This window comes from Hippocampus bargibanti, linkage group LG04 (genome assembly GCF_051943395.1).
Source record: "Hippocampus bargibanti isolate YZ-2025 linkage group LG04, ASM5194339v1, whole genome shotgun sequence".
In the NCBI taxonomy this organism is placed as follows: domain Eukaryota; kingdom Metazoa; phylum Chordata; class Actinopteri; order Syngnathiformes; family Syngnathidae; genus Hippocampus; species Hippocampus bargibanti.
This window is the reverse complement of record NC_142737.1, coordinates 7,256,663-7,271,649: the sequence shown is the minus strand read 5'-3', so window position 1 is coordinate 7,271,649 and position 14,987 is coordinate 7,256,663. Positions and strand designations below refer to the sequence as shown.

Here is a 14,987-nt window from a genome sequence, read left to right as displayed (position 1 = left end):
TCTTAGCATCGTGCATGGTTTCGATCGATAATTATATGGGTGCATTAACCGTGTCTCTCGATAGAGGGCGGCATTGAGTTATGAAAAACTATTTCATGGTGCATTCAATGTATAAAACAGTTATGGGAAATATATTGTTTCTAATGTAAACTTGCATGCGTTGATTTTTGGGGAAACTCAGTCGATAAATTAAAATATAAACTACGTATGGAAGCACTGTTGTTAGAATTTGCACTCAGGGTGATGTTCTTGACCCAAATCCCCATTGATTGGAATCGAAATTTACAATTGACTAGGGTATCTTGAACGCCACGCCGTCGTTAACCCCCAAAGGCTTCAACCGACGACTGGGCAAGGCTGCATCTTTTTTTCTTGCATCTTCAACTCATCACCTACATTATAACAATTAATCAGGTCATGAAGGCGACAACGGGTATATTGCTTTTGTTGGTGCTATCCGCGTGCGTGCTCTCGATGGCCCAAGCAGCCAGGAGCCGGACCAGCAACCAGAATAGCTTCCGAAGGGCGGCCAACGGCGTCTATCAGACGCTGAGCAACGTGTTCGGCGAAGAGAACATCCGAGGCCTTTACAAGGTGAGCATGTGGGATGTGCACGGATGTAACAAATTACCTTCTTGTGTGTGAGTGTGATGCTAAAGTGGCTAACGAAGAAATCAAGCTCATTCGGATATGGGGGGGTTGTCTGTCTCGAGAATGCCATTTTGTAACGCGTTATGGTCGAAATCCACACCTAAAATATTTCTTAAAGTAAAAACACCCACAAAAGCGTCAGTTTGGGTTTACCGAACAACGCTTGCCTATTTCTGAATTATTTCAAAGAGCTCGAATTGTTTGTGACGTCACACCCTGATGTAATACCCGAGCATTTGACGCTTCATCCGGTGCGTTTCGTCGCCCAAGATATCGAAGCGAATTTGCTCGAGCACATAAGTAATATTCCGGCAACACTTCCCCGGTTGAACATGTTTGTTCTTATAAAGATCCTATTATTTGTACTTGCCTTCGCCCCACCTTATATCTCCGCACTGGTGCATCGGGTCAAGGCACTTTTAGAGGGACAGAGAACGAAGCTGAAGCTTAGATTGGGAGCGTTTTTCTTGAAGAGCACGAAACTTAGAATACAATACATATTGATTTATATACCGCTTTAACAACAGCTGAAGCTGTAACAAAGCGCTTAACATGGACAACTATCATGTACATGAAATAAAGCAGTCACAAAGATAGTCGAAAGCACCAGGGAGTAAAACTAACCAATTTAACTTGGTGTATACATGTATTTTTTGGGCCATTCGTTGTAGCTCGGTTCTCCAGAAAATGCTGTGTGTCTGGAAAATTGAAAACGGTTACTATTTAGGGTTTATCTGCGAGGATGGCTTACAACACTGCTCAAGATTGAAACGTGTATTTTTTTTAAATACATGTTGTGATGGCAATTGCTCTGTTTATCTCCAGTTCTTCGCCAAAGCAACAGAGCGTTTTGTTCAAGGCGTGGATTCATTCTTTGACACTATCTGGAAAATTTGGGCCGATCTTCTCGATGTGATGGGAATTGATTGTAAGTTAAATGGAAGCTAGCTCCGCAAATGTAACTAAAATCTAGGTTTACCTCTGAATTTGTTGCCTTCCTTCAATTTGCAGCATCCAACCTGAGTCACTACTTCAGCCCGACATCCCTGAGCGGCAACCCGGCACGCACCCTACCCCTCATGGCCGGGGCCCTCGCAGCCCTGTGGTTGCTATCGGTATTCCTGGGCGCCGTGTTCTACGTCCTGAACATTCTGTTTGGCCGCTTCTTTTGGCTGGCGCGTGTGGTTCTGCTCGCTCTGGCCTGCCTCTACGTGCTACAGAAGTTCGAGGGCGACCCCGAGCGCGCAGTGCTGCCGCTGTGCGTCATCATGGCGCTGTACTTCATGACGGGTCCCGTGGGTGTGTACTGGCGACGCGGCACCAGCTCACTAGAGGAAAAGATAAATCACTTGGACACTCAGATACGCCTGCTCAACATCCGATTGAGTCGGGTCATCGATGGCCTGGAGCGTATAGACGAGTAAAAGCATCAGCAGAAGCCGCAGCGAATACTCCGCCGGTATTTTAAACGTCCGATCAGAATTTCACCTACTTGAGTTCATGGCCTATTGTCCTCAAGTATTTTAAGGTTTTGTTTGCATGACGCCCCTCCATTTTGTGTTTACAACAGTGGCACCTTGAACTCGGTCAAAAACCTTTATTGGGTGTAGAGGCCAAGTTTAATGTCACATTTTAACATTTACCTGTCATATGTGTTTAAAACGGAAGTCTCTGTGATTGGTTTTCACATCAGACTTGTTCACGATTTGAATCTTTGCAATGCATTATGGGAAAGAGGTCGGATGATTCAATTGTTTCCGTCCACTGACTCATCGGAAAGTTTGTAGACTCTAATTTAATAACAATTCACTCCAGTTAGTGAAAACGAAACCATGAGGATGAATTGGATCTAAGGATGCACCGATCATAATTTTCTGCTCGAAAGTAGTTCTCTGAATATAAACTGAAACATATCTCACCGCAAAAGAAGACACTTGCTGATTTTTGTTTATTTTTCTATCACTCCGATGTGTGAGATGAGATCAGTCGGGGAGATGAATTCTATTTTAAGGCATTATTTTGGGCCTCGTAAAGTTGAAAGAACTTTAACCAGTAACCACTGAGATCCCCATGACTACTTGCTAGCCAACATTTCTAACTAGCACAACACTGAAACACGATTTACAAAAGTACTTGACACTGACTTCAAAAATTCTTTTCTCCTCCCCTTGTCAAAAAAGTCATCCTTCGATGCTGACTGAAGTGAGGTTTGTGAGGAGCGCTGACATAGCACATGCTCATTAAAAAAAAAAACTGACAGACATTGAAGGCAGATACTTGCTTCAAATTTTTAAATTATACTTTGGAGGTACCACAGTATTATGTTAAAAGTCCCGCTTTTCAATATATTACATGATCAATGAATATCTGGGCAACAAAGATCACTACAGTGGCTTGAAAAAGTATTCATACCCCTTTAACGTTCCCACATTTTGTCACATTCTGACCACAAACAAATATATGTTATTGGCATTTTATGTGAAAGACCAAGACTAAGCGGTCCACAATTGTGAAGTATAAGCAAAATTATATATGATGACGCAGCTCCTGTATTTAGTTTTCTACTTCTTCCTTTCCTCTTCCTTCCATAATTTTGCTGATGTGAAATGTACATTTCTCCACTGTGAGGCTAATACAATCCAATCTAAAAGACTTGAGAATAAAGCCAATGACAATGGAATGATTTTAAAAACAAAACATATTCCTGTGTTAAAATGGCCAAGTCAAAGTCCAGACCTAAATCCAATCGAGAATCTGTGGCATGATCTGAAAACTGCAATTCACAAATGCTCTCCATCTAATCTTGCTGAATTCGGGCTGTTCTCCGAAGAAGAATGGGCAAAAATTCCAGGTTTTGGATGTGCAAAGCTTATAGAGACATACCCCAAAAGACTCGCAGCTGCAATTGCAACGAGGTGGTTCCACCAAGTATAGGTAACATCCGACTTACGACTGAGTTCCGTTCCAACCAAACGGTTGTAAGTCAAAATGGTCGTAAATCAAAATACATTCAAAATGTTGAATAGAGACTCGGAGGCTAAATGACTCGCAAACTTCCCCCTCTGGTACCATCACACGGTTCGATTGCCGTGCGAGAGTGAGACGCTGGCTGGCTGGCCAAAATTGTCGTACTCGTTGCCGGCCTGCTAGCATCTTGCGGTGCCAGCCGTAAAATTTTAAAAATACGGTCTGGGGGTCATGGTCGCAAGTATAGGTGGTCGTAAATTGAGCCGGTCGTAAATCGGATGTAACCTGTATTGACACGGGGGCCATGCTGCAATTTTCATTTTTTTATAAAAAAAAAAATTAGATATTAAGCAGATTCTTTACTTACAGACAGTGTAGGTGTTCAATTAGCTGACATGTTTCGGCGACTACTTCCGCCTTCGTCACCTACACTGTCTGTAAGTAAAGAATCTGCTTAATATTAGATATCAAGTAGACAGGATGAACTTAGTACAAGGAAATATATTAGAGTTGTGTATAATTTTCCTTTGACTTCACAATTGTGAACCGCTTTGTGTTGGTCTTGCAAATAAAATGGCAATAAAATACTGATGTTAGGGGTCAGAACGTGACAACGTGGGAAAGTTCAAGGTGTATGAATACTTTTTCAAGCCACTGTAGGTACATCTTATTTTTTTAAAGACCCTTTTATTGGCTGTCAAACAAGTAGTATAGGTTCTCTACTTAAAATAAATGTATTATAAATTATAATATAATATAAATATAATATATTAGAAATAAATGTACACCACCAAAGAGTACATTATATGTCCCACACTGCCCCCTGTTCTGAATACTTTAGTCCACACTGAGTGTATGCACATATTTATGTGATTGCATCATTACAGGAATGTCTCCCATTATGTATACACAATATTCTTCTCAGGGACTAATTGGACTAAACATTTTAAGCATATTAGCTTTTTTTGTGCTGCAATGAAATAAGCGTGTCCATATTATTGTTTTTTTTTTTTTTTTTAATGAAATGTCAGATTTGCCTCCCTTGCCCAATCCCAACTATGAACAGTTGGTGAATTCTCTTGTCGTGGAATGTGGACTCTTGAAACGCCATTTTGGATGCCGCACCAAGTCCAAAGAAGCAACTAATAACATCGCACATCTTTATATGTTCTCGACAAGCATATTGCATTGAATTCATAACTACGTATGTTTCAAATGGTTTTAAATTATCCAAAATTAATATGTTTGCTTCAATCAATAATGATGGATTATACATTCTATTACCACAGAAAAAGTAGTTTCTTGCACTAATTACTTTATACATGATGCAATAAAGCAGCATGTTAATTTTTAAGTGATATGAAGGGGATGTGTATATTTAAAAAAAAAAAACAATTGCATGTGTATTATTACTATTACGTTGGGGCCACTTTTTTATACAGCCCTCTGAGGGTCACGCGAAGTTAATCACATTTTTATGATGAGTTTTTGGGCTTTTAAAGATATTTTTATTTGAAGAAATGCATGTCAGGCTGCATCTTTTAGCCCAACCGTTTCAGTCGTGTTTGTGTATATATGTGAAAGTGCAAGTAACATTTTCGTTGCAGTTGATGAATGGATGTTTGATAACTTCCAGCATGTTTTGCTTAGTTTTGTTTTTCAATGAAAATGTCAAGTCAGCTTAGATATTTTTTTTCTTCACTGGTAAAAAAAAAATCTAGTGTTAAGCTGATAAGGCGTCAAGTTTACAAAAAAAGGTCACAAGCGTTTGTGGGATTTTACACTGAAAGGAACAGGATTAAACACCTCCACTTTTGCAACTACTGCATTATGACATTCTATTCCTTATTTAAAAATGTCAGTACAGTATTTATTTAATGAATAATCTTAACGGTATCCTCACTGTTCCCGTTATTCCAGATGCAGCCTTTTTTCTGTTTATGTGCCAACTTGAATCTGTAATTTTTATATTCAAATTTCCCATTTTTTTTCTCGTTTTGCCGTATTGTACATGTAGAATAGGCCATGTGGAAAGTTCAAAACTGTGATTTGGTGTGTATGTTTTCGTGAGTTTATATGCAAACATGTCACTGGGTAGCAATTGAATCTTGTACTTTTGTGGGTGTGTGTGTGTGTGTGTGACCAATTGCGAATAAATGTCAACTTTAAATGAATTTAAAACAAATACGAAGTGTGTCGGATGTTATTTGAACCAGATCACCGGCACATGGAGGTTATAAGCTACACCTATACTTTATTTACTGTCAATCAAACACCATGGTGGCATGTTGAAAACAATTTTATTTTGCATTTTGCAATCATTTCTACTCTAGATTTTACATTTCCATAGTTTTTTTTAAATGTCACTAGTTATGATTGCATAGTTAGTTCTTTGGCTTTATTTTCCAAATCTGTTCATCTAAAAAAAATGGATGATATTCAAAATAATTCCACGTCTACAAAAATGTTCTATTTGGCTTTAGTGTGATGACAAGTGCATAATACTCCAAAAAGAATCCACATTTTCAACAATCAGGTCTACCAAACTGGGTCATTGGTAGCTTGATTCAGGGTCTGTCTCCATTCACAATTGTCCTGTGATGAACAGGCTCCAATTCTTTGTGACTCGTAAGGGTGATAAGCGCTATTCAAAATGACTGAAGGCTGGATCCTCTATTCAATCCCTTTTTGGGTCATGAAATGTCCAAAAATCTAGCAGTTAAAAAAAAAAAGTAGAACACAACATTTTTGTGACACTAGGCAACTTTCAGGTTGACATGTCAAAATGAATGCAGCCAAGGTACTGTATATCAGTGTTAGTGAAATATAATTTTGGATAAAACCTTCCATATCTAAGTTGTTTAACTCATTCACTACCGGACGATGTGCAAAAATGTGTCCACTCCGGTGCCAGGGTTTTTGTCATTTTCACTCAAATTGCAGGACCTACAGAATATTGAGTTTTAGGAGTACATAAATATTTCAATAGAGCGTAACAAACCTTAGACCCTCTTCTTTCATTAGAAAGAAAGAGTCAATTCCTAAATTATATGAGTCTGGAGTTATCTGAGCTAGAAATACAGGGTGGCTGTATAAAAGAAAAATGCTGCCCCTTGTGGGAGGGAAAAACACTGCCAGAGGTCTGACCAGCGCTTTATTAGCACCCCGCCGCAAGAAAAACCAAAACCCGAACAAATTCAGGAATGGCGCTCCACGCCATGCTTTTCAATTGCCAAATAAATTCAGGAATGGTGGTGAATGAGTTAATTTAAAATACCCCCAAGAGTTACAATTCTTCAATTGATTTTTTTTGTTATTCCAGAAAATATGGTGCTGCAAGAATGGCTGCCTTTACAGTACGTCCTGTAATTTGTCTTTCTACTTCTTCCTGTCCTTTCCGCTTACCTTCATCACTTTGCTGCTGTGAAATGTACATTTCTCCACTAAGAGACTAATAAAGGCTAACCCAATCCAATACAAAGAGTACAGATATTTTGTATTTCTGCTTTATTTTTAATCATGCTCAAAGGAAGAGTTCTGTTTATTTTATTTGTTCACCCACCAAAAAATATTTAGTTTAAAAAAAAAAAAGAAAATTTTGAATTTGGAGATATTTTGTAGAATGGCAAGGAATGTCAATTCTAACATATTACATATTTTGTTTTAAAATTAAGACTGTGAATCACCATCCTATGATGCTTGTATGTTTGTTTATCAACTTCCAATTCCTGTTTGATGGTTATACTAATACTTCTTAAATCAGTCATGTGAATACTCAACTGATCTGAAGTCCCACAAGACCTGCTGAGGTTGCTTGTGATGGTTTTGTATGATTTTGGAAGCGCGTTGAAACAGAAAACGGTACCTTTTAGAAGCGGGACATCACTCTAACGTCAATATCGGTAGCTGCTCCCGAAGCCGCCTGTGATGTTTGAAGAAGCTGGACATGATGAATTCCACTGTTGAAGCTGGCACAGAGCACATTGGAGGTGTCGCTGGGTGCCAATGACACCAGGGGACCGGCGCCGTCGAGCGACAACGTGGCTAAACAAGCTTGAAGAGAGCGAGAGATGTGAGTATGACGCCAAAAACATAACCGTCGTGTCTTAATGTTACCTGGAGCAAACTGTATTCATTTATTGCTAATAGAGTGATACCTTGGCTTACGAACTTAATTGGTTCCCAGACAGAGTGTGTAAGGCAAAAAGTGTGTATCCCAAAAATTATTTTCCCATAGGAAACCATCAAAATGAGAACAATTCGTTCCAAGGTTCCCGTAAAACATAATTTCCTACTTTCTAATTTTCTAAGCCTTAAAACAACACAAAATACACCTTATTTTATGTGTAATAAATGTGCTATGGTATTATAATAAAAGAAATAAACTGTACTGTGTAATAAAGTCGTTTTATTTACCTTTGTGATGGTCGATGGCTTGATGGAATGGAGTGGATGGTTTCCTCAGCATCAAACACTTGATGAGGAACGTAACCTACTTTTACCATCTTGAGGAATGATCCCTTGTAGGTTGTTTCTCTGTGATAATTTTATCTAGTTCCTTATCAATTGTGTTCTGTTTAGCTGGGTTGATAGCTTTTTGCATCAAGTGTACAGATGGCTTGTGCGGATTGTTTGTGGAGCCTGATTGATGGGATATTTTAACCTTCCAGTCTACACTCTGTCTTTGAACTATAAAAGTTGAAATTCTCTCACTGTCGTCTGCCGGTCTCTTAAATGTTTAAACCACCTCTCATCACTGTTGCGTTCGTGACCAATCATGTGGCTTTAACCGAAGACTGGGGGCGGGGAATAGAGGACAAAAAAAGTCGGCAGCAATTTTCTTTTTGGAGAACGGCTTCACTCTCTCTATCTGTAACCCCCACTGCTGCGTTCTTGACCAATCACGTGGCTTTAAGTGAAGACTGGGGGCAGGGAATAGAGGACAAAAACAGTCATCTGCCATTTTGTTGTTAGATGAACAGGCTCGTTCGCAAACGACACATCACTCATTGAGGCAGCTACGTGTGTATCCCGAAAAAAGTTCGTATGCCAAAGTAAAATTTTCATAAACTTAACGTTCGTAAACCGGAAAGTTCGTAAGCCAAGGGGTTTGTAAGCCGAGGTATCACTGTAAGGCTATTGATCGTGTACTTTTTCTACAACATGCGTCTGTTAGATTATAACTTTCAACACTAAAGGCCCAACTATCAAATACACAACGTGATGAGTTCTGTCATACCTGCTGAGTTCTGATCCCACACTTTGACAGAGCTGTCATGGGAGGATGTGGCCACTAGAGCGGCGCCGCTGCCTCCCGGTGGCACAGGCAAGAAGACGCAGCATGCGGTGGTCTGCAAGTGGCCCCGGTACTCGACCACCTTGCAGCCTGGTTGACGCAGATCCCACAGCTGACCACATACAACATGGGACATGTTTACAAATTGATTCTCTAAAATGTAGTTTCTCTGTGTGTGTCAACGTAACTTAATTAATTGTGCACATATCTTTTTTGCAAATGGTAAAAATATAAATACATTTATGAATTTTATAACGTTCCTGCTGCAACATCAAATTCTGATTAGACCATTTGCTCAGTATAAATTTATCCTTGGAATTTTGTCCCCGACTGATATCCTGTATGTTACAGTTGTAATATTAATATTTTATTCTACTCATTTTATCTTATTTTATCTAAAAACAATTACACTTTTATCTCACATTATTTTTTTTAGGAAACCAAGACCCATTTAACTCATTCACTGCCATTCACGAATTTATTCAGGAATTGACAATATGACAGAGCACCATTGTCGAATTCGTTCAGGTTTTGGCTTTTCTTGCTGAAGGGTGTCAATAAAGCGCCAGTCAGACCTCTGGCAATGTTTTTTCCCTTCCACGTGGTGGCAGCATTTGCCTTTTGATCATGTTAGTGCTTTGTTACAGCTTCAGCTGTTGTGAAAGCGCTATATAAATCAATATGTATGTATTGTATTTTGTACAGCCGCCCCTATTTTAAGATCAGATATCTCCAGACGCATACAACTTAGGAATTAACTCTTTTTTCATGATGAAAGAAGCGAGTCTAAGGTTTCTTACGCTGCATTGAATGTTTATTTAGTCCTAAAACTCAATATTCCTGCAATTTGAGTGAAAATGACAAAAACCCTGGCACTGATGTGGACACATTTTTGCACAGCGTCTGGCAGTGAATGAGTTCAGAAATATTTCAATTTTAAAGTAACAATATTACATGTCCTCATTTTTTTGTCATTATATTTATCTTGTAAAATTTCAACTCTTATCTTATGTCACAATGCAAATCTCCTATTACAAATGTATTTGTTTTTACATCATAACAAATATTTTGATTCATTCTTCTGCGAGAAAACATGTTCTTGTAAAATTTAGTCTCCAAATATTTGATTTTTTTTCCTACAAACTTGGTCCAATATTTTGATGTATATCCTATAAGTTGGAGAGAAGAAAAACAAAATTCGGACTGGACACAATCTCACCGTGGCCTCGCAGCCTTGGCCACCGAAACCGTTGCTGCTGGACACCAGGTAATTTCCATTGTCAGAAACGTCACAGTAGGTCTGGATGTATTGCTTGGCCGGAAATGTGTTGGTCACTTGCCACGCTCGGCTGTCCCACACTCTGTATTTCACACACAACAGACATTTGTGTCATAAAAATGCTAAAACTTTAGAGTGAAAATCTGGTCTATTTGTTTATACTGAGATGTTTCGGTTTTTTTATTTATTTATTTATTTTATTTTTTTTCCCCTGTAAATTACAATTTTATTCTTTGAATATTTTGAATTCAAATTTGTAGTATTACATCTTTTTTCAAAAAAAATTTATATACACACCATTCATGCAATTCTTCTAAAAATTCTTCCATGTTTTTATGTTCCTGTTGTGTTTATTATTTTGCTTTGTGTTGACTATTATGTGAAGCACTTTGTTGCAGCTGCAGCTTTTGGCAAAGCGCTATATATATTTGAATGTATTGTATTGTATGAATAATAATAATACATTTAATTTCTAAGCGCCTTATAGTCACAGGATATTTTTCTGCGGGTGAGCAGCAGCAGCCACATGCGCCAGCGTTCACTCAACCCGGAAGTAACTTTATTGTACTGTACTGTATTGTATTGTATGTCTATATACACACTCACATTAGTGCCGTGAGTTTGTGTTAGTTACGGGTTGAGTCAACGCGGGCGTGAATGGCTGCCGCTGCTCACCCGCAGAAATAAAAAATCTTATCCCATGACTATAAAATGTTCTTGAGAGTTTTGAAAGGCGCTTAGAAATAAAATGCATGACTATTATTTTTAAAAATGGACTCATAGCATTGTAGCTATTCCTGTGATTGATTGTATTATTTATAATTGTATTTATATGTCTTATTGTTGTGTTGTTTATTGTTCTTTTAATTGTAAAGTGTCTTTGGGTGATTTGAAAGGCGCTTGTAAATTAAATATTATTATTATTATTATTATTCCATTTGACTTTATTCTAATTTATTATTTTTTTTACATTCCCCAATATCGCTTTGTAGTTTAAAATGTGTGGTTAACAACTACAAAGCAAAATTAGCAGTTCCATTTTTGAAAGAGAAAGAAAGTGCTGCAAGTTTGCTGGTATGTGGCCGACACAAGTATGTCGTAATCAAACTAAATCTCAAAATCTACAATGGCTGCTTTGAATAGTTGCAGTGCCAAAACCTGTCCGTACCGTATGGTTTTGTCCTCCGATGTTTGGACGACCGAGGAGCTGCCTGGCACCCAGCACACATGTGTCACCTACGCCGTTGTCAAAAGGAGGTTGAAGGTATCGCATGGGCTTAATGGACGGGGGAAAATGTATCAAAGTGCATCGTTCCTACCAGGTTTCTGGAAATGTTGTGTCTCTGCTCGCATTTTGCAGATTCAATGTCCCACAGGCACATGCAGTTGTCGCGGGAACCCGTGCACAGTTTCCTCCCATCTAAACCAACGCAATGGCAATCAATCATACAGAACAATACAAAGCCTCTGTCAAATGTTAAATTAGACTAAGATAAAAACTACAATTGAGATCTTTTTAAAAAAAAATGTTCACCACTTTTGTGTACTTGAGCCATTTTTACATGCATAGACGCTTGTGTGATTCATTTTGAATAAAAACCTTTTTGACATTTTTTTCCTGACTCAAACATCACGACATATATTGTTTAATAAAATGGTGATTTTCAACCAATAACTCTCACAACACAACTATACTTTTGAGATTGCATTTCCTGAGATTGGTCCGTGTGTGTGCATTTAAGCATGCATGCGTGCGTCTACGGTGAATACCAGGGCTAATGGCAAGCCCGTTGACCACTAACTGATGCCCGCAAAACTCTTGAATGGGTTCATCGCCCTGGTCCAAGTCCCACATTTGGACGGTTTTGTCCCGTGAGGCGCTGAAGATCCATGTGCTGCCCGGATAACACACCACCTGCATTCAAAACACAAGAGAGAGGGTATTTTTTGTGTGTCTATATGTGTGTGATATAGGAATTAAAACAAGCGCTTCCAGCCCCTCCAATGCACAATACCGAATTTACCTTGGTAATCTCTCTGTTATGACCCTGGAATGATTGACACATGCGGCCTTGTTTCCAGTCATACACCACCACCGCCTGTATAGCACAGCGATATGTTTTATGAGCCATTGGTATGAAATGTGACTGAATTCAAACTTCAGCGTCTGTCAACGACCTGGTCGGTGCCTCCCGAAACACATAGATCACCGCTGAGGTTTGTGATAGTGTTAACGGAGCCGTGATGGGCAGGTTCATACTGAATCACCTGGCTGTCTAATGCACCGTCTGCTTTTTCACCCTCTGAGGCCCTGGACATGGAAGAGGAAATGTGTGATAGCCATGGAGAAGAAAATGAGTCTTAATGCCATGTGAAAAAGTCATTTCCATCTTATAGGACAACCGACACCGATTTTTTTTCCTAACTGACATCAGAAAAAGGTTTTGTAGCATCTAAAATACCCAAAACAACACAGCCTGATATTTTTAGTCAAATGCAAAACACTAATAAAAATTACTTAAAGTGTCCCAAAACAGTTTGAGAAAGTCCCGCCCCCTTGTTCGTGACGTCACGCCAGGACGTCTTGCCTTGCTCGAAAATCATAACAATGGCTTCAGATTCGGAGAAGATGCTTTCTTGTTACTCATCCAGTTATGAATATGATTCAAATAGTTCTGAAGAGGAAAGCATAAATGTTTGCAATCGATTAAAGAAGTCCTTCCGTCTCATTTTGAGGCGTCTGGACTCCAATGTAGCGCCCAGAAAATGCACAAGATGGGCCCAAGCTCCTTTGGAAATGGGCTGATTTGTCTGCTGGGAATTTGTGTCAACTTGTATCAAATAGTAGTCTTGGTGCAACACACAACTATTCACCATCGCGTTATTTATGTGTTTCCCTTCTAATTTTGCCATCAACACGAAGTTTTCAGACCAAACAAAGTACCCAAAATGCATTGTGTGTCGCTTTCTCTGTCAGGGGGCGTTCCAGACGTGACGTCACATCAGGCATTGTCATCAACTCGAAAACAAGACTTCGTGAATATTCAGCGCAAGTCTTAAAACGTAAAATATAGCTATATTCCATGGAAAATTTGTAAAACACGCTCAGTAGAAGTCATTTGAAGTGATTTTACAAATTATGGACACAACTTGTCCGGAGGCGTCGGTTGTCCTTTAAGGTCCATGTATGAATACGCTGAACAGGGGGCACATAAATACAATTGAAACTTGTGTCTTAGCTCGCAACACAAGAAGCAAAATCGGAACCAACTTGCCGGTTTGGGCATTCAAAAGTAACAATTGGGGCACTCAAAAGTAACAATGTGCTGAGAGATAGACATCTCACCTGTACAGCTCAGATCTCTTGCGAAACTTGCTCTGTAGCTTGCCCATTTGCGAATCTCAAATCCTGTGACATCACATTGACAAGCATTTTCTTTAGCTTTTTGTTGGAGGTGAGTCTGGGTGACAGTCACCAAAGAACAGACAATGGCATTAACAACAATGAATTAGTAGTTCTTGTTAGGACGATACAAAGAAACAATAAAACAATTAAACAACAATTTAAAACAAACAAGCACAGGTTTAGGTTTCAGACAAGGCCTCAGAATTGTTTGGCTACCCACAAAATCACTTAAACGAAATTATGCAAATCGTTTCTTTTTGGGAACGTGCAACAGTGTCTTTGTTTTAGGAAATTAATCACACAAGAAGACCTAAGCCAAAATTCGAATTCTTAAACATTTAAATTATGAGGCTGGCAAACTAACGATTCGCCCACACCTTGCCTGTAATACAATTTGTTATATTTTTTCACGGTTTTTTTGTCCCTAAACGTGACATTTGAGTGTTCTTTTGTTGACTACCAAGAGCCATAAACTTGCGAGGTTACATCACGCACCAGACAAACAGGTGCACATCTTAGCTTCTTAGGCAATTAAATCCTATTACCGTCGCAAGACACACTGGCCGTCGCCCAACTGCTATCATCGACAACATTCACAAAGAAAGTTAGACATATTGTGTGGTGTGACTCCAGGTAGAAGTAGTGTACTAGTAGTGGTTGTTTTGTGTACCCGTATACCAAGCAGTCCAGCCAGAAGTCTTCCTCATGCGACCGCTAGCCACCTAGCATGCTAACTAATCTTGAACACTCACGTGCGACCGCCTTGAAGGCGTTAAAACTCGGCCGAATCTCCCTCCGAACACCCCCTGAACGGTTCCCCGCAGACCGACATGACATTTTCGGAACCGAAAATTGGTCCCGGACGCGTGAGGGATAGTTCTGGAAGCGTCATCTTCCTTGGAGACCGAAGAGGAGAGAACGACGCTTTCTCCGTAGCTAAGCAAGACTGAGCGGGTCACGTGACTAAAAGCCGGTCATCAGGGCAATGGCCCCGCCTTGAAAATAAAAATAAAAATACATGAGAATGTGATTGTCTTCTTTTCTCTACTTTTCACGTGCTGCCACTGGGGACACAACACCAATGCTTTGTTTATTGTTGAAATGTTTGGTTCTTGTTTTTCTGGTTTCCCTTCAACATACAAGTTTCAGAAATCATAAATCGGGTGATTTTCGTACCAGGACTCTGTGGTGCGTGTTCAAACAAAAAAAATACTTTTTATTTCAAGCGCCTTTCAAAGCTCGCAAGAACACTTTACAGTCACAGACAAGCATAGATACAATAATAAATCAAATACAATTATAAATAGAATACAATAAATAAAATACAAGTATAAAAAGAAACGAGATAGAGCTACACAGAAAATGCTATTTTAAATAGGTGGGTTTTG

At 39.2% G+C, this 14,987-nt stretch overlaps 2 protein-coding genes across 4 annotated transcripts; one reads left to right on the top strand and one right to left on the bottom strand.

Moving 5' to 3' along the window:
- Window positions 1-312: 312 nt before the first annotated feature.
- bri3bp (bri3 binding protein) lies at window positions 313-5,803 on the top strand. Its single transcript, XM_088993793.1, has 3 exons — window positions 313-594; window positions 1,477-1,579; window positions 1,663-5,803. Exons 1-3 carry the CDS (start codon window positions 418-420, stop codon window positions 2,073-2,075), a joined length of 693 nt encoding a protein of 230 aa, XP_088849919.1. The 5' UTR covers window positions 313-417; the 3' UTR covers window positions 2,076-5,803.
- On the bottom strand, window positions 1,841-14,562 carry wdr31 (WD repeat domain 31). 3 transcript variants are annotated; one of them, XM_088993791.1, is made up of 11 exons: window positions 14,352-14,562; window positions 13,540-13,602; window positions 12,372-12,504; window positions 12,218-12,292; window positions 11,964-12,108; window positions 11,513-11,613; window positions 11,362-11,429; window positions 10,134-10,275; window positions 8,858-9,026; window positions 7,484-7,671; window positions 1,841-1,979 (listed from the first exon to the last, which is right to left on the bottom strand). In XM_088993791.1, exons 2-10 carry the CDS (start codon window positions 13,584-13,586, stop codon window positions 7,487-7,489), a joined length of 1,065 nt encoding a protein of 354 aa, XP_088849917.1. In that variant the 5' UTR covers window positions 13,587-13,602; window positions 14,352-14,562; the 3' UTR covers window positions 1,841-1,979; window positions 7,484-7,486. The 3 variants fall into 3 exon arrangements, with proteins under 3 accessions (XP_088849917.1, XP_088849916.1, XP_088849918.1); XM_088993790.1 differs by lacking the exon at window positions 1,841-1,979 and adding an exon at window positions 5,902-6,564; XM_088993792.1 differs by lacking the exon at window positions 1,841-1,979 and adding an exon at window positions 5,902-6,330.
- Between the last annotated feature and the right edge of the window lie 425 nt (window positions 14,563-14,987).

Excerpts from the sequence above, each read along its gene's own strand:
- wdr31 (XM_088993791.1), bottom strand. The coding sequence starts at position 13,586 with ATGGGCAAGCTACAGAGCAAGTTTCGCAAGAGATCTGAGCTGTACAG. Across the intron at positions 12,505-13,539 it reads AAGAGATCTGAGCTGTACAG|GGCCTCAGAGGGTGAAAAAG; the intron begins GTGAGATGTCTA and ends TTCCATGTCCAG. Across the intron at positions 11,614-11,963 it reads CGGGCTTGCCATTAGCCCTG|ATGGGAGGAAACTGTGCACG; the intron begins GTATTCACCGTA and ends GCGTTGGTTTAG.
- bri3bp (XM_088993793.1), top strand. The coding sequence starts at position 418 with ATGAAGGCGACAACGGGTATATTGCTTTTGTTGGTGCTATCCGCGTGC. Across the intron at positions 595-1,476 it reads ACATCCGAGGCCTTTACAAG|TTCTTCGCCAAAGCAACAGA; the intron begins GTGAGCATGTGG and ends GTTTATCTCCAG. Across the intron at positions 1,580-1,662 it reads CGATGTGATGGGAATTGATT|CATCCAACCTGAGTCACTAC; the intron begins GTAAGTTAAATG and ends TTCAATTTGCAG.